Source organism: Macadamia integrifolia, chromosome 7, assembly GCF_013358625.1.
Source record: "Macadamia integrifolia cultivar HAES 741 chromosome 7, SCU_Mint_v3, whole genome shotgun sequence".
NCBI lineage: Eukaryota > Viridiplantae > Streptophyta > Magnoliopsida > Proteales > Proteaceae > Macadamia > Macadamia integrifolia.
This window is the reverse complement of record NC_056563.1, coordinates 24901300-24925481: the sequence shown is the minus strand read 5'-3', so window position 1 is coordinate 24925481 and position 24182 is coordinate 24901300. Positions and strand designations below refer to the sequence as shown.

Genomic DNA, 24182 nt, shown 5'->3' with positions numbered 1-24182 from the left:
AAGCTCAATCTCTCCCTCAGATGAACCATATAGCCAAGAGAAACCATGAACCATAATAGAAGAGCTTGCCCCATCCATGAGTAAATGAGTTCAAACCTCCTAGCTATTATCTATTTCTCTTCCATAACTTAAAAAAAAAAAAGAAATACATATATATATATATATATATGGGCTTGGGTTATGGACGATCACCATGAACCGTATGATATAAAAACATAAATATAATCTGTTGACATATAGAATAAAAAACTTATTGTATTGAATACACATAACATCGAAATTATACACATATCATACATGTCCCTTCTCTATCTTTCATACTTTCCTTTATTTTTTCCAAAGGAGGAACTTTCTCTCCCACCTTCATGTGACATCGACTCCTCACCGATTTCATCTCTTTAAAAGGATCAATCTTCCAAAAGGTGAACACTCTCTCCTATCTTATTCGTTCACTCTCTGTTTTTATTTAAAAATTTCTCTCTCACTCCCATACTCAAAACCCTAGCATTGATCCAACATATTATCTATCTATGATCGGAACTCTAATGCTCTGTGCATATGATCGCTCGGAAAAAAGGCTTGGAGAGAGGTGTTTTCTCATTACTTGTAATAGGCCAACAAAGGAGGACAACTTAAACAATGATCAATAACGGGCCTCACTGGAATCTCTATTTCTTGGCTCTCTTATTGGTTCTTTTTTCTCTCCGTTGGCATGCTTATCCTCCAAGGTTCAAGAACTGTCTAACTAAGGTCAAGTAGTGTGATTCCTTGCTAAGTTGGACTGATTAGCAGGGAGAGCAACAACTTATTTATTTTTTGGGGGAAAATTAACTAGTTAACGGGTTTTTTCTTCTTCTTTTGTTTTTTCAATTATGGGTTTTGGGAGGATGTAGTAAGAATAGAGATAACTATGGCAGCTATTATGTAAGGAAAGAACCGACGCCATAAATAATCGATGGTGCAATTACAGCCGACGATATACGTGCCAATTAAAAGAGGAGAGCATAATATATCTGAGAGAGAGAGAAATAGTATCAAAGAACCAAAAATTGATTGCTTCAGGGAGGAAAAATGGGTTTCGCGATCAGGAGGTTGGGGATGAAGTGTAGAAAACAAAATAGGGTTTGGCGTATTGGAGTACGGTGTTGAAAGTAAGGGTGTTAATTGGTTCGGAACCAAGTATTCGGTCCGGTTTCGGTTTCAAGGAGTGTTTGTGTGATCCAGAACCAGACCAAGTCCGATCTTGATTATGAAAATTGGTACTCATACCCGATCTAATATGGTTTCGATTTGGTTTTGGTTCCTATTTGGATTTTGTATTCAGTTCTTATTTAGTTTCAAATTCGATTTTGTATGCAACTGTTGTTTTGAAGACAAAATATAAATGTTTATTCACTACGTTATTGGTCTTCCCTAACAAATAATGAAAAAAAAAAAAAAATCATGAGCTATCGATCATCTATTGAACTTCTAATATCATTAATTTCACTACTTTAAAACACAATATGCAAAGAAGAGGAATAATATAATACTTTAAACTTTAAGAGTTCCAATTAAGTAGATTGTTTAACTCACGATTCATGAATCCCAATGCAAAAAAAACTAAAAAAAAAAAAAAAAGGATTTTAGAGTTGGGCTATAATTGAAACTCTATTAGATGATTTATCATTTAAGTGATTGAATATATCGGGTTTCTATATAAGTAATGTCAAATTTTTAGTTAAAGAGGAAAAAATGGACATTAAGTTATCCGGTCCAGTTTCGGTTAGAACCATCGATTCTTGGCATAAATCTAGATCCGGACTAAACCTAATTATAAATACTTATTTCAGATCCAGGATTTAACCATATTATAATGGGTTGGATTTGGTTCAGTGTATTCGGGCCGGATATGGATGCGATTTTTAGTTTGAGTTCCGATTTGACACCCTTAGTTGAAAGTTGAAACTAACATCCCATCTACATATAAGGATTACTTAATCCAATGATTCAGATTTAAATATTCCATTCAAAAGGTGGGATCACTCCCGACCATGGCCTCGATTGGTTGCAAGGGGAATTAAAGGTAAAAGAAGTAAAAATTGTAAACTTAGAAAGGAATTTTTGTAATAATTTTGTTTTGTTAACAAAGTTGTTTATAATAATTACCTTATGTGACTATATGACTGACTCAAAATTATGTCACATTTGATTATTACATTTACTTTATTTTACATACAAAAATGATTTATTATGAAATATAAAATAAAAATTACATATTGTTTAAATCTCCTTGCAATCAAACATAGCACATGTGAGAATCCTAGTAGATTAGCGAAGCAAATGTAATGAAATTGCAGGGCTTTTGATCAAACTTAGAACTTATTATGGAACTTCGAATGGGCAAACCATCAGGTCTGCTAGAAAAAGAGGTTGCTTCCATTAGGATGGCAGGAGAGGAAGAGAAAGTTCAGGAGAAGGTTAGACGCCATAACAGATGCACTTGTAATTGAAAGAGACTCGTTTTGTTTTTGATATTGTTTTTGTTTAAAACGATTCTTGGACCAATAGACATCTGATCCAAAAAAAGGTCACCAACTCAAACCGATACAGGCGGATCAGAATTGACTAGGACGGATCTACATCAATTTACATATCATTTGCCACAGAATGAAGCAAAAGCACTAGAAGCCGCCGTCAGGACTCAGGAGAGAGAAAACAGTGATGGTTGGCCTGGTCTATTCATTGTCTGAACCACTAATGAACCGTTTGAAATTTCGCATCGTTTGTTGATGCGTTTGAGTTTGGACCGGTCCGGGGAAAAGCCTAGATGTTTCGTTGCCGCTGTTCCCGGCCCACCCCATCTCCAAACTCAAAAGAGAAAGAAACCGCTGCATTGGTTTCCTCCACTCCAAAGTTCAAAGGAAGTAGGAACTGCAACTGCAATCCCCAACTTATTCACAGACACCCTATAGTCTTTGAACTCAAGCTTCTGCTACAATGACGGCGATGCTGGTAAAATCTCTCTCTATCTCTCACATTCGCCGCCTCCGACCTTTACTTTAAACCCTAGTCTTCGTTCTAATTTATATTTCTATATGACTGTGCCTGAGATGTGATCCTCTGTGTCTTTCTTTGTATTTATTGATTGAAAAACAGCAACCCCAGATCATTCTGTTAAAGGAAGGTACTGATACGTCGCAAGGCAAGCCACAGCTAGTGAGCAACATCAATGCCTGCACGGTGGTGGCCGATGTCGTGCGTACGACTCTAGGTCCGAGAGGGATGGACAAGTTGATACACGATGATAAGGGCAGAACTACCATCTCTAATGACGGAGCTACCATCATGAAGCTCCTCGACATTGTCCACCCGGCGGCGAAGATTCTTGTTGACATCGCTAAGTCACAGGACTCCGAGGTATCATTATCTGAGGAACTCCTATTTATTTTTTATTTTTACATTTGTTAATGATTACTGAATAGTACACGGGATTGTGAATAGAGAGTTATTTAGGTTATTAATATTGTGGCCGAAGCCTGATCCATTATAGCAGCTTTAGGGTAGATTGCTCATGTTGTCTTCCTTGAAATATTATCCAGAAGGAAATACCTTTTCTTTCATCTTGGCGTGTTCTGATACGTTTCCACACCCATGTAATTCATTGATAGAAGTCCTAATCTCCCAGGGAGCATAGTAATGCTGGGTAACACTTGAAGAAATGGTTAATGACTTAAAGTTAGGTGTTTACGGATGAAGTTACATTCTGAACTCATTCAAAGCCCTTGTTATTTATGTCAGATGATTGAACATCTTACATTTTCTTTCACTGGCAAACGTTGTGAAAAACACTTTCAATGGTATATCTTTGTATCTTTAGTGCATCCAATGATTATGTGACATTTGCAAAGAAATTGCTTTTAGGCATCTTCAAGTGGTTATATATGACTCGAATAGTGTATTGAACACCTTCAAGGTATAGGTTACATGATTGACCCTCTTACATGTTCTCTAAATAGTAACCATTAAATCTGAGAAATGCCTCCTCAAAGGTGTAGATTTTTAGACTCACGTCTCAAATGATCTATGTACGCAATGTGCACATAGCTGCAATGGATGGTTTGACTTCTATCTCTTTATGAGTTGGTTTTCTTAGAAGTTTGGGTCACAAATTGATAACCATGTGGATTTTTTGGTATCATACTAACCTTCTGGAGTTTTTGACCATTTTGTTGTGTGCAGGTTGGTGATGGAACCACCACTGTGGTACTTCTTGCTGGGGAGTTTTTGAAAGAGGCCAAGCCTTTCATTGAGGATGGAGTACACCCTCAGAATCTGATACGGAGTTATCGAACTGCATGCTCTCTTGTATGTTTTCTGGAGTATATTTTCTTTCCTTTTGCTGTGGTGCCAAATTATCTCCATCCTGAACTTTTTAATTTTTGTGTCAGGCAATTAACAAGATAAAGGAACTAGCAGTAAGTATTAAGGGAAAAAGCCTGGAAGAAAAGAAAAGCTTGTTGGCCAAATGTGCTGCGACGACACTCTCCTCAAAGCTTATTGGTGGAGAAAAGGAGTTCTTTGCTTCTATGGTTGTGGATGCTGTCCTTGCTATTAGCAATGATGATAGACTAAATATGATTGGGATAAAGAAGGTATACAAGCCTCAAATATTGTCGAGCTTCACATATACACAGCTAAAATCATTTGTCTTTGAATTACATTTGTGGTTTATTAATCAAACTGTTGTGGCACAACACAAATTAATCCTTTGTAAGAAGTTTGTCTTATTCTATTATAGTGGCCCAATAAAATCATCAGGTACTTGGACTTGGCTATTTGAAATGTTCCTTCTTCCTTTTCGAGTTCAATTGCTCAAACATATTTAGCGGTGGGTTTGAAATTGTAGCTCATTCCATTGACATTTTGTATTAAAATCAAGTGGCCATCATGGTTATCAAGGCGTTGCCTAGGCGACGACTAGGCGATAAGGCGGTCCAGTAATATTTTGCCTTCCTCCCTTGCCTAGGGTCCAATCTTTAGTATTCCCCTTCAAGCTAGAGCATACAAGTCACCCATGCCCAGTTTGGAATAGCCTTTCTGGAAAGTAGGACCAAATAGAGGCTTGGTAAACACATCACTAAGCTGATCAGGAGAAGAGACAAATGGAGTACAATCCTCATGACAAAATTTCCCAGAAAATGACAATCTACTTTAATGTGCTTGGTTCTCTCATGAAATACTGGATTGCTTGCAATATAGATAGTAGCTTGATTATCACAAAACATCTTCATGGGTTTGAGTGATTGGAAAACCAAACTTTTGAAGTAACAATTTCAACCACATCAACTTGGTTGGACTATGATCCATAGCTCGATACTTAGCCGCAACAACGGACCTAGCCATTGCTGTTTGCATCTTGCTCTTCCAGATGACTAGATTGCCACCAACAAATTTGTAATATCTCGTGGTAGATCTCCTCTCACCATCAACACCAATCTAGTCTAGTCATCATCATAAAATCCTACCAGATCAACTCTCTGATGAGGACGATAAATGGGCCCTTTCCCAGGAGCCCCCTTCAAATACTGTAAGATACAACAAGCTGCCTCTAGTGAATCTTCTTTGGTGATTGCTTGAATTGACTAAAACTGCCAATAGCAAAGGATATGTCCAATCTAGTGACAGTTAGGTAAATAAGATCCCCTACTAGCCTCCTATACTAGTGCTTGTCTTCAAAGTTTTCACCATCACTAGTCCCAAATGATGTAGATTAATTACCAAAATAGGCTTGTGTTATTAGGAATAAGCCTGGGGTTGGGTTCTGTACATGTTAGGCCGTTGATCCCATGTGTTTTGAGTGTAATAGACCACCTTTATGGGTCTAAAAGGTGGACTCTAAGATTGAGTACGGGATTACTAGTTAGTTTCCATTTTCATTAGTTTCCTTTTTAGTTGGGCTTGATTTGAGTTATATTTGTTTCTTTAGGAGTCAAGTTATTAATTGAGTCAAGTCATTAGTAGTTAGTTTCCTTTTTCAACTAGTTTCTAATTTCAGTTTTTAGTAACTATTGTATTAGGAGAATATTTGGGTTCCTTTTTGAGGAACCTTCTATTTTGTAATTCCCTCCCCCATTAACATTATAAATAAAGAAGAGGAGGCTCCTAAAAGCCTAGAACGATTTATGAATGAAAAAAAAAAGAAGCTTACTGCTATGTCTCTGTTGAGACTGCTGTGTGTTTGATCACAGTGGAAGGGAGTGGTGTTTGATCCATTCGACTCCTTGCGGTGGGAAGCCCGTCAGTCATAGAATTACTGGGTTTTTTGAGATCGATAGCTGCTGTTTGCTTTGTTCTGTTGGTCTAATTTAATTGGTTATTTTGGTGGAAATCTGGTTGTTCTCTAGTTTATAATTTCCTGCAGTTTTGGGACTGGTTTGGTTGTCAAATCCATTCCTACATTAAGTGGTATCAGAGCATGGCTGAGAACACCCCCACCCTAGCTTCTATTATGGAGTTTCTACAAAATGGAGAACTGAATTGAAAGCTGAATCGCAAGCTTTGCGGACTGAACTGAATACAAGGTTGTTGGCTGTAGAGACCTAACCACAACAACCTACCGGTGATTCACATGCAACACCTGAAGTGGAAACCCCATTGAATGTAGCTGTTCAGTTGGCTAACAGGAGAGCAAACCCTAATCTGAGAGCACCACAGAGGGTTCCGATAGCACAACCTATTGTTGAAGAGTATGGAAGAGGATATTTTGAGGTTGAGCGTCCTGTGCAATAGAGGTATTCTGGATATTCACAGAAGGTCAAACTCGATCTGAAGGAGTTCGATGGGAGATATGACCCCCAATTGTTCTATGATTGGGTAGCTGCTCTGGATGATTATTTTGATTATTATGACTTTCCTGAGGGACGGAAGATAAAACTAGCTTGTGCCAAGCTAGTTGAGGCTGCCCGTGATTGGTGGAGAACCTATGAGTATGAACTGGAGGACTGTGGTAGAGAACCTACTACATGGGAAGAGATGAAGCAAGAACTATCTGATAAGTACTTGCTACGTAATTTCAGAGCTCGTATACAAGACCAGCTGAACTCTCTTCGTCAGGGAAATATGACTGTGGTGGAGTATATGAAAAAGTTTGATGCACTTTATTCTTGCACAGGCGTTAGGAAGAATGAGAGGCAATTAATTTCTCAGTTTCGACTGGGATTACGAGCTGAAATTAATAGAAGAATTAGTATTACTAATGTGTATACAGTGAGAGATTGCTTTGACAAGGCTCTTCGAGCAGAGAAACTTATGGCATAGCTAAGTAGAAGGTTTGGTTACCAAGCTAGGGAGGTCAAGAAGAATTTTTCAGCCACTAAACCTAACACTTCAATACCCCCAAGAGCCACAACTCCTCTATGTGAAGTGAAGATACCTCTATACAAACCAAAAGAACTTGAAGTCAAGGTTCACATTGAAGAGATGGTTCTTGAAGCTTTAAAAACAGAAGGTCAAGAGACAAAAGATTCAATAGAAGAGTTCTGCATTGAAGAGAGCATAGTAGACAAGACTGAAGCCGTGGACAATGATGTAGTGGTTGAAAGCACTTCACAACAAGTCTTTGAGATTCATGATGAAAAGGAAGAGTTTGTTCCAATCCTTGATAAGAAGGTTACCAACATTGACGACTCTATGCACACGACATTCACAGTTGGTATTGATTCAGAGGTTGAGCATATAGAGTTTGTTATGCCATCATGGTTCTTTGAAGAGAAAGCTCCACACCTTGAAGACTACCTTCCAAAAGTCTACAAGCAACTAGAATTTTGTTTGGGAATGGTTAAAGCTGCTATGCACATGTTGTTTCCTTCTTATCACTGCAAAATTCAAGGATGAATTTTTTCAAGATGGGGAGAGTTGATGCAGATTAATTACCAAAATAGGCTTGTTTTATTAGGAATAAGCCTAGGGTTGGGTTCTATACATGTTAGGCCGTTGATCCCATGTGTTTTGAGTGTAATAGACCACTTTTATGGGTCTAAAAGGGGGGCTCTAAGATTGAGTACGGGATTACTAGTTAGTTTCCATTTTCATTAGTTTCCTTTTTAGTTGAGCTTGATTTGATTTATATTAGTTTCCTTAGGAGTCAAGTTATTAATTGAGTCAAGTCATTAGTAGTTAGTTTCCTTTTTCAACTAGTTTCTAATTTCAGTTTTTAGTAACTATTGTATTAGGAGAATATTTGGTTTCCTTTTTGAGGAACTTTTTATTTTGTAATTCCCTTCCCCATTAACATTATAAATAAAGAAGAGGAGGCTCCTAAAGGCCTAGAATGATTTTGATAAAAAAATAATGGCTGTTGCTATTGTCTTCTTCATGAAGAGTTGTCTTGTGTTTGATCAAGGCTGATGGAATTGGTGTTTGATCCAATTGACTCCTTGCGGCGTGAAGTCCAGGAGGGTTCTACAAGTATCTTCTTATTGCTCTTTTAGTTATTCTCAAGCTTGTTTCATAGATCTGCTACTGTTCATAAGACAGGTTTGTTATTTTTTTGAATCTGCCCAGAAAATCTCTTTTTTCTGCACAATCGGTTCCTAGAACCTGTAGCAGTTTTAGTTCTCTGTTGGGGCTACAATTTTGATCGAGGCTTTTCTAGCATCCAAGGAGAACTCGGCCTAAGTTAGGGCTGGTTCTGACCAGCCGTTTGGAAGTTCTATAAAATCTCTGTTTTTTCATCTTTTAGTGATCTGTTTTGGACTGAACTGAGATCGATTGATCTGGGTTGATTCCTGCTGTGATTTTCAGATTCTGAATCATTAATTACCAATTGTTTGACATTATTTTGAATTGTTATCAGTCCTTGATTGATCTCTGCCCATCCGGTACTGTTCAGTCATAGAATTACTGGGTTTTTTGAGATCGATAGCTGCTGTTTGCTTTGTTCTGTTGGTCTGATTTAATTGGTTATTTTGGTGGAAATCTGGTTGTTCTTTGGTTTATAATTTCCTGCAGTTTTGGGACTGGTTTGGTTGTCAAATCCATTCCTACATTACCAAACTTCTGATGTGGAGGCAAGCATACAAACCTCATAAGTGGTCTTACACATATTTTCTTGTGACAGATTTTTACTTTGTAGGACGTCACTGCCTAGAAAATACCCGAGGGCACCCAAGTCTTTCATTTGAAAATGTTGATGAAGATATGATTTCATCTCGTGCAATTTTGGATGCATTGGCTCCATATATAATAATGTCATCTACATAGACAACTAAAACCAACCACCTTAGAGCCATGGCGCAGTACAAACACAAAAATGTTCAGAGTAACTTTGTGAAAACCCACAACGAATAGAAATTGAGTTGAACTTGTTGAACCAGGCTCTAGGTGACTGTTTCAACCCATAGATCCTTGTGTAGCTTGCATACTCTGTTTGATGGGCCACTGACAAAATTTACAATATTTTGTGGAAGTTGCTCTTCTAGCTTTTTTATTGTTTGCCATAAATGGAAGGGAAGGGGTGGGGTTTGACAATGTTCTTGGTTGCCTTCACACGTGTGTAAAGTATTACATAACAAGATTTGATTTAGTTTGTTTTGTGCGGTTGCTGTTTGTGTTTTTATATTTTGATTATCTTCCATTTGCTTGATACACATTTAGTTTGATTGTTTGATGTAATTTGATTGATCTAAGTGTTCATGTTTTTAATACTTGTTTTTTTTAAAGCTTATTGAGACTTAAGGTGGTTGTATTTAGTTATCATTTTTTACCTGAGTCAAGTTTTGGTTTTATAGATGTTTTGCATTCTTTGTTCACCTGACTGGTTCATTCAATTTGTAGGCAGGCCTACTTATGTGACTATCCTTTTCCCCCTTCTTATAGCTAATGAAATTATAATTGGAGTTTGGTTGGCTTTGAAGTCTTTGAAGCCTAACATTGTAGGAAGTTTGTTTTGTGCTGTAGGTTCCTGGGGGTAATATGCAGGACTCATTTCTTGTAAATGGTGTTGCTTTCAAGAAGACATTTTCTTATGCTGGCTTTGAGCAGCAGCCAAAGAAGTTCAAAAACCCAAAGATTCTGTTATTGAATGTTGAGTTGGAATTGAAATCTGAGAAAGAAAATGCAGAGATCAGGTGGGGGATTTGGAAATTTTTTGGTCTTTTTTTTGGGGGTGGGTGGGATGGGGGATGAAGTTTTGTATTTAATCTTGCTGATTACTACTTTCCTGTTGCAGGCTTTCAGATCCCTCACAGTATCAATCTATTGTAGATGCTGAATGGAATATAATCTATGATAAGTTGGATAAATGTATACAGAGTGGTGCTAAAATTATCCTCTCACGATTGGCAATTGGTGATCTGGCAACACAGGTGTTTTTCTTCTGCTAATTTCCAACATTTATTTTGTTCTCATTTTGAAAACTATATTGAATATAAAATTATTGGATTTAGAATTGGAAAAAGGAAGCAATAAGAACTAGCATCTTTGGTTTGACATGTTATCTTAATTGTAGATATTACTGTAGTAAATATTTATATTTCCAGAAGGTTCTTTGCATGGCCCAGGTAGGAAGGGGTTTTCTTTGTGGCCCACCTATTTGTGTCACATGGAAGGCTAATGTGGCAATTCTGACCTTTGGATAGATTGCACATGGTCTGTATTAGTCACGTGTCAATTTTCAGAGCCTGATTCACTCATATGCCTCCCATTTATTGGTCTTGGTAGTCCATACATAAGTTTTCACCCACTTGATAGTCCTGATTTTCAAATATTTATTTTTCCATGTATTAGAGGGTGGACCTTGGTGCAACGGTAAGGTTGCTCCATTGTGACCAAGTGGTCACAGGTTCGAGTCAGGAAACAACCTCTCTGTGAAGCAGGGGTAAGGCTGCATATGATAGACATTTGAGCTGTACAGGAACCCCTATCTCAGGGGTCATCCAGGAAACCATGTTTTAATTGTTTGTTGGTCATTTATACTGGAAGAAATTAAAGTTGTTTAAGTTTTCCAGTGTGAGTTATCTTTCATGCGTAAAAGAATAGTCTAGTATTAGGTCGTAACTATATGATAAAAAGTTTATTATTGTGTAAAACCTGGATTATCAAACCATGGGTCCATCATATGCTTGGTTTTTTAACAGTATTTTGCAGATCGAGATATTTTCTGTGCTGGTCGTGTAACTGAGGAGGATCTGCAACGGGTTTCTGCGGCGACTGGTGGAACTGTGCAGACGTCTGTCAACAACATTGTTAATGAGGTTCACGCCTAATTATCTCTTAGTTGTGACATTATCATATCCACAATGAATTCATCTTTCTTGAGCTTTTAACATGACAGCATCTCGTCCTTTTAGCCCTTCCAAAGCCTTAGCAGTTTTACTTCCTCCCTCTTTTAACTTCATTTTAACTGAAATATGTATTGATGGTTTAAAGGTTCTAGGGTCATGTGAGCTCTTTGAGGAAAGACAAGTTGGAAATGAGAGATACAATATCTTTAGTGGGTGTCCATCAGGTCAAACAGCGACAATTGTTCTTCGAGGTGGAGCAGATCAGGTGTGTCATTGCTTAAAGGCACATAACAATTTGTTATTTCTATTGTTTATTTGCGGATTATTAAGCCTTTTGCTTATTTTCAGTTCATTGATGAAGCTGAGCGGAGTCTACATGATGCCATTATGATAGTCCGAAGGGCTCTAAAAAACTCTACTGTTGTAGCTGGTGGTGGTGCTATAGATGTATGCTACTAATCCTGAGAAGACTTCATTCCTAACTTTTCTTGAACTCTTGAGATAGTCATTTAGCCTATTCTTTTTGTGGCAGATGGAGATTAGTCGGTATTTGAGGCAACATGCACGAACAATAGCTGGGAAGTCACAGCTTTTCATAAACTCCTATGCAAAAGCACTTGAGGTAGATATTTTGGTGCTATAAACTCTTTCTATTTCCTCTGATGGGTAATAAATTTGGTCTGGAGGTTTGTCCGAATTTAGTATCTTTGGTTAATTCAGAAGGGTTTCAGTGATGACAGTGTTATTAACTTATTGGGTAGCTAGTTGAGAGATAGACCTTGACACTTGTGAGAATAAATCCAACAACCACCAACATAATTCTGATTGTAGTGCTTGGGACTGTGGTTAGATTAGCTTGCTGCATAATTTTTTTGAGAAAAAAACATATTTATCTTGGTTTATCGATAATTGTGGTTTTGGGAATGTTTTTTTCCTTTATAGTTGCTTGTGCCATAAGCATCTTATGTACATTAAAAAAAAAGAATCTTGTTGAAATAATAAGCCACCAAAAAGAATAGCCTGTATATATTTTCTCACTCTCCCTCCTACTCCTCCCCCCCTCTCAATTATAATCAAGGATTGTATTGATGGAAGAGAGGGTTGGGGTAATGACTTTCTTGGAGATAAAAAAGTACTCAACTGAATGTTTTTCCTACTAAATGGGATCGGCTACATGAATCTTGTTTCACTATTCAGCTCTGTTTGAAGCCATATTTATTGCTAAGCCTAAGGCATCCATATCTTTGTTACCACATCTTCCAAGGTAATTTTTGGCCTACCCATAGCTATTTTAGCTCCCTCTTATATGCAAACTATCCCTCCTTATCAGTACATCCAATTGAAAGCTTTAAATTGTAAACAAAACACACACCTAAAATGGTAGTTTGGATTTGTACCCTATGTTGGTAGCGTACACCGTACCTTGTATACTTTCTCAAATATAGCAAATTCTACACATAAATTTATGAGAACACAATATTCAATGAAAGCAACTAAATGTGATTAGAAATGGAGAAAAACCAATTAATATTACACAATGTCAAAGTGCCACAAGCAAGGCTTGAGGTCTCGGCTTCACCCATGGTTTCACCCATGCCAAAAATTGATATTTGGCGAGATCTTAGGATCTCGGAAAAACTATGTATTTTTTAACATGATAACTCGGGAAAACTCAGGGATGGGCTTCGATGGCCATATGGCCAAGTTAGCCTATGAAACTTGTCATCTAGCCCATTTTTGGCCTTCCAAATATAGTGGAAACATTTGACTTTTAAAAATCAAACCTAAAATGGTACTTTGACTTTGTACCCTAGGCTGATAGTCTATGGCATAGGTCTACCTTAGGCTATTCCACACAACATCTAGTACTTTTGGAACACATATAATTCAAGTAAAAGTGTAAATAAATAAGCATAATGAATTAAAAGCTATCTCAAATTGTTGATTTTCAATCTAAGTGTTTAAGTTGATAAATCTCTACTTTAGAGGCGAGATTTGGCAAATAGAAGCACCAAAACACAAAGTCTTGTGGGTTTTTTTTTTTTCACAGGAGGGCGAGACAGGTGAAAAAGGCGAGATCAAGCTAGAAAGGCAAGAAATATCATCGAAATGCGGTTCGAAAAATAATGTGACTTGGTCAAGTCTTGTCGAAATCGAGAAATGAACTGAAATCTTGGCAAGACATTGAGATTTCGAGCGAGATATTGTCATTTTCCAAAATATGAGATTTTAGCGAGATCTCGAACTATGGTCGTAAGTAGTCAAGTACAAGTGACCAAGGTTAAAAAACACACATACAAAACCGTTCCTCCAACTCTATGTCAGTACGAAAAAGGGTATACCTTTCAAGTTTGAATTTTACTCAAATCTTGCTTAAATGCGGAAAATCGTCACTATTGATGCATTGTAGTAGTCCCCAACACTTTGTTCCACCAAGAAATGTAGGTGATTTGGCAAAAAATCCAAAATCTTTTTTTTAAATGAAAAATTTCTCTTTTGACATGTAAAACCAGTCAAAACTCATGAAATGGGTCATAATTATATTTTGCGAGATCTCAATTGTTTTGACTGAGATTTTAAACTATGCAAAGGAATCTTTCAACTTCTCAACTATCAGGACCATCACGAAGTTACCACTGGTTTGTTCATTTTTAATTTATCTCTTCCGGATGTGCCAGTCATCCACCTTAACAATCTCACATTCTCACCTCAGCCACACTTATCACTCGATGGTATTCTTAGATCCAAATTTGTTTTTAGCCGACTCAACAGTTGAGACTAGCATGCCTCTGGATGCCCTAAAAGCTCTTTTGCGCGCGAGCTACGTGTGTGTTGGGGGAGTTTAAGTGATGCCAGTAGCATTATCATGACTGGATTGACATGGATCGGTATGACTTAATATGAAAACCTAGACTGAGACGTGTTGGTGTACGATGTCTTGTATTCCGTCATAGTTTAGTCCAGAGACTACTGATGCAGCGCCCTGACAGGCAGGACGGCTACAAGGGTTTCTTTCTTTGTAATGCAAGTAATACTGAGAGGTGTGAGGGACAAGCGTTGTAACCCTATTCTCCATTGATATTGAAGTAGGATCTCATCTCACCGGGGACGTAGGCAATCTTGCTGAACCTCGTAAATCTGTGTGCATTGTTTGTTCTGCTTTTCCATTATCTTCTGTGCATCGTTTTAGAGTTGCGTTTCTACAAATTGGTATCAGGTCTCTAGGTTTCTGTTTTCTAGGGTTTACTTTCACGATGGCAGGGAAGGGATCGAATGTCAAGTATGATATCTAGCGGTTCAATGGAAATAAAAATTTCACTCTCTAGTGTCAAAGGATGAAGGATCTTCTGATACAACAGGGTTTGGCGAAAACGTTGTTGGGGAAGTCGAAGAAACCTGCAAAAATTACTGACGAAGATTGGGAGGAGATGGAGGAAAAGGCGGTAAGTGCAATTCGATTGAATCTTTCTGATGCCTTACAATATGTTATAGGTATCGAATATGCACCGCAGTTATGGGTGAAACTTGAAAGCATCTACATGACGAAGTCCTTAACGAACAAGTTGTTCGTGAAGAAGCAATTGTATTCTCTACAGATGGAGGAAGGTACGGATCTATTTGAGCATCTTAACATGTTCAATCAGATCGTAAGTAAACTTGCAAACCTGGAGGTTAAGATCGAGGATGAAGACAAAGCGTTACTATTGCTTTCATTGCTCTTAGAATCACATGATCACCTGATAACAACTCTCTTGTACGAGAAGGAGACCCTTGAGATGGATGAAGTCACGACTCTTCCGCCCTACTCTATGGTACCTACAGCCATATGAAAGAGTCCCCAGCGTGACATCTGCTAGTAAGTGGTCTTTTTTAGCGGTATTATTCCCTATAACATAGCCAAGTCAGAGGATAGCGGAGCAGTAGTAGGGAAGAAGGGTTTTGATCCGTGCGTCGAATCTTGTGTTTCGAGGTTCGAGTGTTGAAATCAAGCTTACGAGTACTGAATGGGAGGTGGCTAAAGCCACTTCTCTTCTTTCTTTCTCCCACGCTTTTCGTTGGTCAACAACCAACCATAGCTCTCTATAGTTCTTCACTACTCGTATAGAAAGGAGTCTCTTTCTGTCTAGAGGGAATCATTTTTTCTCAATCAAGAATGCCTCAACTGGATAAATTCACTTATTTTGCACAATTCTTCTGGTCAATGATACAAGGAAGAAGGCCAGTAATACAAAATCTCAAGGAGAAGGTCTTTTCGGAGGTGACAAGGAGCAGGAAAGAGGGAGATCAAATCAGAAGGGATTTGGGAAGAGTCGATTGAAATCAAAAGGGGCAAAGACAAAGGTCTCTTGTTACTACTGCAAGAAGGAAGGTCATCTGAAGGGAGAGTGCTTGAAGTGGAAGGCGGACTTGAAGAAGAAAGGTGTAGACAAGGCATCTGAGGAAGCTACTATGGCTGACAGTTCAGATGGAGATGATGGAGATATACTCTCTATATCACCAGGTAAGAATCAACCTTCTGATTCTTAGATTTTAGATTCTGTATGTTCATATCACATGTGTCCACATAAGGATTTGTTTGATATATATCAACCATATAATGGTGGGTCTATCCTAATGGGGAATGATGCTGTATGCAAGACCATTGGGATAGGCACTATCAAAATCAAGATGTTTGATGTGATAGTGAGAACTTTAGCAGATGTGAGACATATACCAGAATTAAGGAAAAACTTAGTATCTTTGGGGGCACTTCACTCAAATGGCTGCAAGTACATAGCAGAAGGTGGAGTTCTCAAAGTTGTTAAGGGTGTTATGGTTGTCATGAAGGGACAGCTAACGAGAAATCTATACAGACTCATAAGGAGCATTATTACAGGTGGAGCATTATTACAGGTGGAGCATTTGTGACTACAGATGCAGGATCTTATACAGATGATACCTATTTGTGGCATATGCGGTTAAGGCATATGGGAGAAAGAGGATTGATGGAGCTTCATAAAAGGAAACTGTTGAAGGGAGTGAAAACTTGTAAACTGAACTTCTGCAAGTATTGTGTGTTGGGAAACAGTGCAAGATTAGTTTCAAAACTGCAAAACATAAGAGTAAAGGGGTACTTGATTATTTACATGGCAATGTATGGGGTCCTTCAACAACAAAATCTAAAGGTGGGGTAGAATACTTCATGACCTTTGTTGATGATTACTCAAGGAAAGTCTGAATCTACTTTATGAAGCATAAAAGTGAGATGTTCACTAAATTTAAGGAATGGAAGGCTGAGGTAGAAAGGAAGACATGAAAGAAAATTAAGTACTTGAGAACAGATAATGGATGGAGTACACGTACAAGCCGTTTCTAGAATTGTATAAAGCTGAAGGGATTACACGTCACTTCACAGTTCCAAAGACACCACAACAAAATGGTGTACCTGAAAGGATGAACAAAACACTTCTAGAAAGAGCCCGTAATATGAGGTTGAATGCAGGGTTGAGCAAGAGATTTTGGGCAGAAGCAGTGAATATGTCATGTTTCCTCATCAATAGGTCTCCATCAAAGACGATTGAATGTAAAATTCTGGAAGAGGTATAGACAGGAAAACCAGTAGATTATTCTATTCTAAAAATATTTGGTGGTCCAGCCTATGCGCATATTGAGAGTGAGCAATGTTCCAAGTTAGACTCAAAGTCTAAGCAATGTATATTTATTGGTTTTAAGAAAGGCTTAAAGGGATTCAAGTTGTGGTATCCAAGTTCATAGAAAGTTGTGGTTAGCAGGGACGTTGTGTTTGATGAGTCTCATTTAGTGAAGTCAAATTGCGATTCACAAGCAGTTGATAAAAATAAAGAAGGTTCAACTGTGCAGGTGGAGTTAGGTGAGGCAGAAACATCAAGAGAGAATGAGTTATCCAGTGACTTGTTAGGACAACAGGAAGCAGTAGAAGTTCCCTATACTGTGGCAAAGGGTAAAGGGAAGCGTACTCATAAAGCATCTGTGAGATACGGGTTTAAGGACATGGTTGCCTATGCCCTCACTGTAGGTATAGGTGATCCATCTTCCTTCCATGATGCTTAGAGTGATACACATCATGATAAATTGATGGCAGCTATGATGGAGGAAATGGAGTCTCTACAGAAGAACAAGACTTCGAAGATTGTGGAAAAACCCAAGGGAAAAAAAATCATTGGGTGTAAATGGGTTTTTTGTAAGAAAGAGGCAGCATCTGAGAAGGAGCATGAAAGGTTTAAGGCCAGACTTATAGATAAGGGCTATGCACAGAAGGAGGGGATAGACTACAATGAAATATTCTCTCTAGTGGTAAAACACACTTCGATCCGGGTATTACTTGCTTTGGTGGCCATATCTGATTTGAAGCTTGAACAGCTTGATGTGAAGACTGTATTTCTTTTTGTTGACCTAGAGGAACAAATTTACATGGAGTAGCCTGAAGGTTTCAAGGTGCAGGGAAAGGAAGATCATGTTTGTTTACTTAAGAGGTCGCTTTATGGTCTTAAGCAATCTCCTAGGCAGTGGTACAGGCGCTTTGATTCCCACATGATGAAGATTGGCTACACAAGACACAAGAAGTGAGTATGATAGTTGTGTTTATTATAAAGTGTCAAATGATAATTCCATTATTTTGTTGATGCTTTATGTTGATGACATGCTCATTGCTGTAAAGAACAAACATGATATAGTCTCTTTGAAATCTTTGTTGAGTGCTGAATTTGAGATGAAGGATCTTGGTGCTGCTAAGAAGATCCTTGTCATGGACATTCTTAGAGATAAAAACGCAGGTAAACTTTGGGTAACTTAGAAGAGGTATATTGAAAAAGTGCTAGAGTGTTTCAACATGGAAAAGGCTAAGCCGGTTAGCACTCTGTTAGCTAGCCACTTCAAGTTATCTGAAAGGGAATGCCCTACAATACATGAGGAGGTGGAGCATATGTCTCAGGTCCCCTATGCTAACGCAGTTGGGAGTCTCATGTATGCTATGGTTTGTAACAGGCTGGATTTGTCTCATACAGTCAGTGTTGTTAGCAGATATATGAGTAATCCAGGGAAGGAGCATTGGAATGCAATTAAGTGGATCTTCAGATATTTGAGCAAGACTAAAGATATAGGTGTTATGTTCAGTGGCAAGGGAAGTTCCACAAAATTGGCGGGTTATGTTGATTCCGACTATGCTAGTGATTTAGACAAGAGGAGGTCTACTACAGGGTATGTATTTACATTAGCTGGTGGAGCTATATCATGGAGGGCAATGCTTCAGTCTACAGTTGCATTGTCCACTACAGAGGCAGAGTACATGGCGGCAGTTGAAGCTGCCAAGGAAGGAGTCTGGTTGGTTGGATTGGTTCGTGAGTTGGGGTTGGAGCAAGGAGGTACAGTGTTACATTGTGACAGTTAGAGTGCCATACATTTTGCAAAGAATCAGGTGTTTCATGCAAGGACAAAGCATATTGATGTGAGATTTCACAAGATCAGGGAGCTTGTGTCAGAAGGCAATATTCACTTAAGAAAAATCCATACAGATCTCAATCCTACAGATATGTTTACCAAGCCAGTTACTACAGAGAAGTTCGAGTCCTGTTTGGACTTGATTAATATTACTCATTGTCGAAGATGAGGGACGCACCAAATAGGTGTGGGTTTGTACCTCTGATGAGGTACGAGGATGAAGACATCTACAGGTTATCTTTACAAGAGGCTCGACAGAATGGAGATTGTTGGTGTACGATGTCTTGTATTCCGTCACAGTTTAGCCCAGGGAGTACTGGTGCAGCTCCTCGACAGGCAGATTGGAGATTCCAGTTTTCTAGTTTCATAGTGCGAGTCTCTTTCTATTTTCTTATTTATATGTATGTAACCCAATGATGGAGATTAGAGATTGAATATTGAATGAAATTGAGTTGAGTTGTACCTCACGGGTGTAAGTGCTGTGTGCTACCTTCTCTGCTTTGTCTCTTCTCCTCCCTGGCTTGGATCTGAATTTCTTCCCATTGGTTAGTTCTTTCTGTTGTTTTTCTGTTCCCTTCCGTTGTGTCATTGTTCCTCTTTATTTTATTTTTCCCTCATTTGTTTCCTCTTATTCCTATCATATGTGGTATCATGGGTTGAGAAACCAAGTTTCAGAACTCTGTGAATATATATCATGGTTTTGTTTTGAGATTTGAGGGCCTACTTCCCTACCGTAGGGCGATTTATACCCTTGATACTGGGCCTTTAATCACAACTCTACCGTGAGCATTGAATTGAACTTAGATCTGGTCTTTATTCTTACCACCAGACCTAACTTGCAGATTTTTTCTGCTTTAATTATTGATCCTTGGGTCTCTTACGGGTTTGGGTTTGATAGAGACAGGAACTTCGAACCTGCTCTTAAAATTTCCTGCGATTCTGGAACCGTGGTTGAGAGGTTGAGTCAATGAGGATTCTAACCTTCCACTGCTGGTTACATTTGGGGTTGGGAGTTTGAAGATGAACTTGTTTGTTTACTACTTCAATTATAATTGAGGACAACTTCATAAAATTATGTATAAGCCCCTTTTTCTTTTAGTGTGTTTCTATATTCTGTCTTCAATTCCAGAATTGTTCTCTTCCCTTTAGAGTTAAATCCTGATTTGTCCCATAATCAGCCCTTTTATTCTTAAGGGCCTGATTTGTCTCAAAATTGCCAATACCCTTAAATTTTGAGCTGTTTATTACTTGGGTGGGCCCGTAGTGATCTATAGTCAGGGTTTTGAACCCCAGTTTGCATCACTTGTATGCATCTTAATGTGCATATTTTATAAAATAAATCTTGTTGAGAGTCAAATAGTCTCAAAAGATAGCATTTATTTGCTCTCTCTAAACTCATTTGTGAGAGCCTATAAAAGACTCAAACTCAAACTCAAATCAGCCTTATTGAGAGGGCACAATTTGATGAAAGAGAGAATGAATGGGGAAGGATTGTCCTGGAAATAACTGCATTTAAATATCCTCAAATGTTGTTAAAATATTGGATGCAAACAATGGGATATAGGCTTTTAGCCAACGCATTGGCTGAGACTTGCATAGATAGAAGAACTTTTTTTTATTTGGAACTATGTCCCATGTTGTTTCTTTTAGGCATGGTTTTCTTATAATAAAGATGCCTGTTTTCTTCAGGACCCATGTAAGAAGGGCTTCCTATATGGGCCAAATATCTGCCACATGGCAGCTCGGATAGGGATCCAAAATTTGTAGACAGATAGGCCTAAGTACCCTGCTCACATTTCAAATTTCTACCCAAATGGAGTTTGCCAAGTGGGAAAATATGGCTATGAAAATTCAAAACATGGGAGAGTGCACAACATGGTTGGAGTACCGTTGGTGTCCATGGACATGCATGGGTATGCATGCGGGTACACGGGAGGGTGTTTGATTTTATTAGGCTTTGAAATTTGACACGTGGCTCATCCAGACTCTGCATTTTGTATTGGTCAGAATTGCTACATCATCATTCCAATTGCCACAATAAGGTGGGTCATCAAGAGAGCTCTTCATATATGGGAAAAAACTTTATGCCTAGAATAAGTCCATGGTGCACAGAACGTGATAACAAGATAGCATATTTAGCTTAGGATATATAAAGCAATCTAGGAGGCTGCCGTTAATATTAATATGCATCAACAGCTCCCAAAAGAATTCTTAGGTTTGCTTTACACTGTCTAATTCTAAATGCCAAGAGATATTCTTTTACTTTATTTCAATATTTTTTCTTTTGGGGAAGGGGGGAGGGGGAAGCTCCTTAGCATTTTTACTAATTATTCTACAGGCCCTGTAGTAGTGGGAGCATCGTGCACTGGGTTTCTCTTTTATGCTGTATAAGTCATGATTGTACACTGGAACACGATAGAGGTTTTCTGGTACACTAATCCAACAAAAATTGGATTACTATTCACAATCGTGTTGTTTTGGGAGAAGTTCTGGAGAGTAATACAGGTTTGAAGGTCTGATAGAATGCTCCTGCTAAGTCCAAGTTTTGGCTGGCTGTCTACAAACTGAAATGCCATTGGGTGGTGGCCCCATAGTACTCTTTTTTCAATGCTGTATGTGAATGCCATAGAGTTGTGGACTATAAATCATTCTCTTTGGTTAGATGATGTGCTGCATTAAATTTTGGATACAACCAAGGATGTCCTGGGCTATTTTCTTCACTGCTGTCTGTTATTGTATAATTTATATGCTTCTTGTTGCTTTGCCATTGTATCTTTTTACTTTCCAATAGAAAATTCAAGTTTTTGATTTGGTTAACAAGGGCTTGGTTGTCCAGCTCTTGGCTTCTATCTATTCATTGAGCTGTTCATGAATTTGGTACAACTTACAAGCATATATGATGCTGTCTGTGTTATGCACTTCTTCCACAGGTCATTCCCCTGCAACTCTGTGATAATGCTGGATTTGATGCGACTGATGTATTGAACAAACTTAGACAGAAGCATGCACTTCCTTCTGGTTAGCTTTCAACTTCTTGGGTTGAACCTGTTCCTCTGTACACTGCACTTTTAGCTTTGCCCAGATTGACTGAATCTGATGATTGTGATCACCAAATCCATAAAATCTCAGCCCCTCTCAGCTTCTCTGCCAAATTTTCAATTAGTTGGATTGTTATGAACATCAGTTTACTTTTGGGTGGTTATATTTAGGACCAAAGTTATTAACAAAGTTTCTTCTGAATGATGCTTACGAGGATAATCACAGGCGAGGGTGCACTTTATGGAGTAGACATCAACACTGGTGGAATTGCAGATTCATTTGCCAACTTTGTATGGGAGCCTGCAGTTGTGAAGGTATTTCGTGGTACTTGCATCCCCTGGACGGGTTTTGTGCCATTTTCAGTCATGACATGTTTATGATAACCATCTTTGCAGATAAATGCCATAAATGCTGCGACTGAGGCTGCTTGCCTTGTGCTAAGTGTGGATGAGACGGTGAAAAACCCCAAGGTAATGTGAAATTTATGCAAATTGATACTGGAAAATCTATTCCTAATTTTTGAAGGACAAAAGTTCATAGTTGGTTTCAGGGTGTCTTTATGGTTCCACCGTTCCATGGGAAAAAAAAGTGAGAAAAAAGGAAATAAAAAGAGGGGGGGGGTGTTTCCAATTGAGCTTCAGTCAGCATTTTTGTATACGTGACAGTGTCTAATGCGGCCCAAATTTGGTGGGCATTGTATCATTATTTTTGGTTTGTTTTTTGATCAATCCAATTCTCTACCATTTCAATGCTTTAAATAATTTTCATTTGTTAGTACTATGTGGAGTACATGAACCATTGAAAAAACAAGGGAAAATCCTTATACATTGTGGCCATATGGTCGAGATATGCCCTCAATATGTGGCCTATCCAGGCCATTCTCTGCTTATGTTGCGGTTATATCAACTGAATAAATAATGTGGCAAATAAGCTTCAGTTGGCCACATTATCCCCAAATAATTTCATGCAACCAAGAAATCATTAAAAGAACTATGGTTGCCGTGGATTCATGCTTGAATTCTTGAGAGGTATTTGTTGCACTCATGCAAATGTTCTGATTTACTGTTTATGGACTTTGTTAAAAAATGCAGTCAGAGAGTGCACAGGGTGATGCTGCTGCCAGTGCTATGGGTGGCCGAGGACGTGGTGGGGCTGCTTTCCGAGGCCGTGGACGGGGCATGAGGAGGTGATAGATTTCCTTGGGTTTAAGTCCATGTATTAAGATTTCCTGGGGTTCAAACCTGTTTTTTGCAGTGAGGTTTTCAGTTCAGTCTGGTGTTCTTTTAGGTTGTGTTTCCATTTTATTATTAATCCTACTTGTAGGCTGTAGATGTGTTAAATGATGTGCCTTGGGTTAAGAACACATTGATGCCCCGAAGCATATGCCATCGTCAATTGGTAGATATTCTTAAGGCACAGTGGCTGCAAAAGTTTGGTATGTAATCAAAATTTTGATTTGGTAAGATGTTACGGTGGAAGGAAAATTTATTTCTTGAGAGGAAGTTGAACTGGCATGTGTGCAAGTTTAGCTGGTGATGTTGGGAGGAAAGGTGAATCAAGAAATGTCCTGTATATACAATCTGTGGCATGTTCTAATCAGATTGTTTTAGATCAGACCCTTCTTGGCGTTGCAAGTTGGAAGAATGGATTACCAGTCCGGGCCCGGATGGAACATTCCTTCCATCTTCCGGCATCTGCATAGGAAGGTGAAGGCCAAGGTGTTATATTGGTCCAATTTCAGCTTTAAGCTAGATGCTTCTTTGCTCTAACATTGGATAGGATTACTTGTCTTGTTTTTCTTCATCTTTCACTTGTTTCTGTTGTTGGTGCCTATCAAGAGTCATTTATCTTTCAAGATTGAAATTGTCCTGAGGCAGATCTCTATGTTTCTCATGGTGTGGCCCTTGTTGACTGATTTGTAATCTCTCTTAGTTTCTTATAAAAAATGGAAAGACTGATTTGTAATCTCTCTTAGTTTCTTATAAAAAATGGAAAAAAAGACATCACATTATTAAGACCACACATGGGAGAAGTGTATATTCTATGAACTTTGAACAACACTAGCAAACCCATCTTGTTTTTCTTCGTCTTTCACTTGTTTAGGTTGTGGAGCCAACCTGGAGGCCCATTTATCTTGCAAGATCGTCCTGGCTTAGGCAAATGACTATATTTCTCATGGTGCGGCCTTGAGGAATGTTTTTATAAAAGAGTTTTCAAAAATAATTTGAAAATTGACCTAATATTATGTTATTTTATAAGGTATCATTGTCATGCATATTTTTCGAGAATACATGTGAAATGACAATATTAACCTTACTAAAATGTTATGTATCTTGCTAAAAGGACCAAAAAAAATAATTTGACACATTCATGAATGCCAATAAGAAAATCCTAATCAATAATCACTCTTTGTTTATTTTGTAA

The 24182-nt window shown here is 38.3% G+C and overlaps 1 protein-coding gene across 1 annotated transcript; it reads left to right on the top strand.

Moving 5' to 3' along the window:
• The first annotated feature begins 2833 nt into the window (after window positions 1–2833).
• On the top strand, window positions 2834–23260 carry LOC122083150 (T-complex protein 1 subunit eta-like). Its single transcript, XM_042650862.1, has 14 exons — window positions 2834–2994; window positions 3139–3399; window positions 4222–4347; window positions 4431–4634; window positions 9940–10109; window positions 10211–10346; window positions 11118–11234; window positions 11410–11529; window positions 11613–11711; window positions 11797–11886; window positions 21650–21737; window positions 21984–22072; window positions 22154–22228; window positions 22850–23260. Exons 1-14 carry the CDS (start codon window positions 2980–2982, stop codon window positions 22946–22948), a joined length of 1689 nt encoding a protein of 562 aa, XP_042506796.1. The 5' UTR covers window positions 2834–2979; the 3' UTR covers window positions 22949–23260.
• Window positions 23261–24182: the final 922 nt, after the last annotated feature.

Bases quoted from the DNA above. Each gene is read 5' to 3' on its own strand.
- LOC122083150 (XM_042650862.1), top strand. The intron at 3,400-4,221 runs GTATCATTATCT...TGTTGTGTGCAG, and splicing joins CTAAGTCACAGGACTCCGAG to GTTGGTGATGGAACCACCAC. The intron at 11,887-21,649 runs GTAGATATTTTG...CTTCTTCCACAG, and splicing joins CCTATGCAAAAGCACTTGAG to GTCATTCCCCTGCAACTCTG.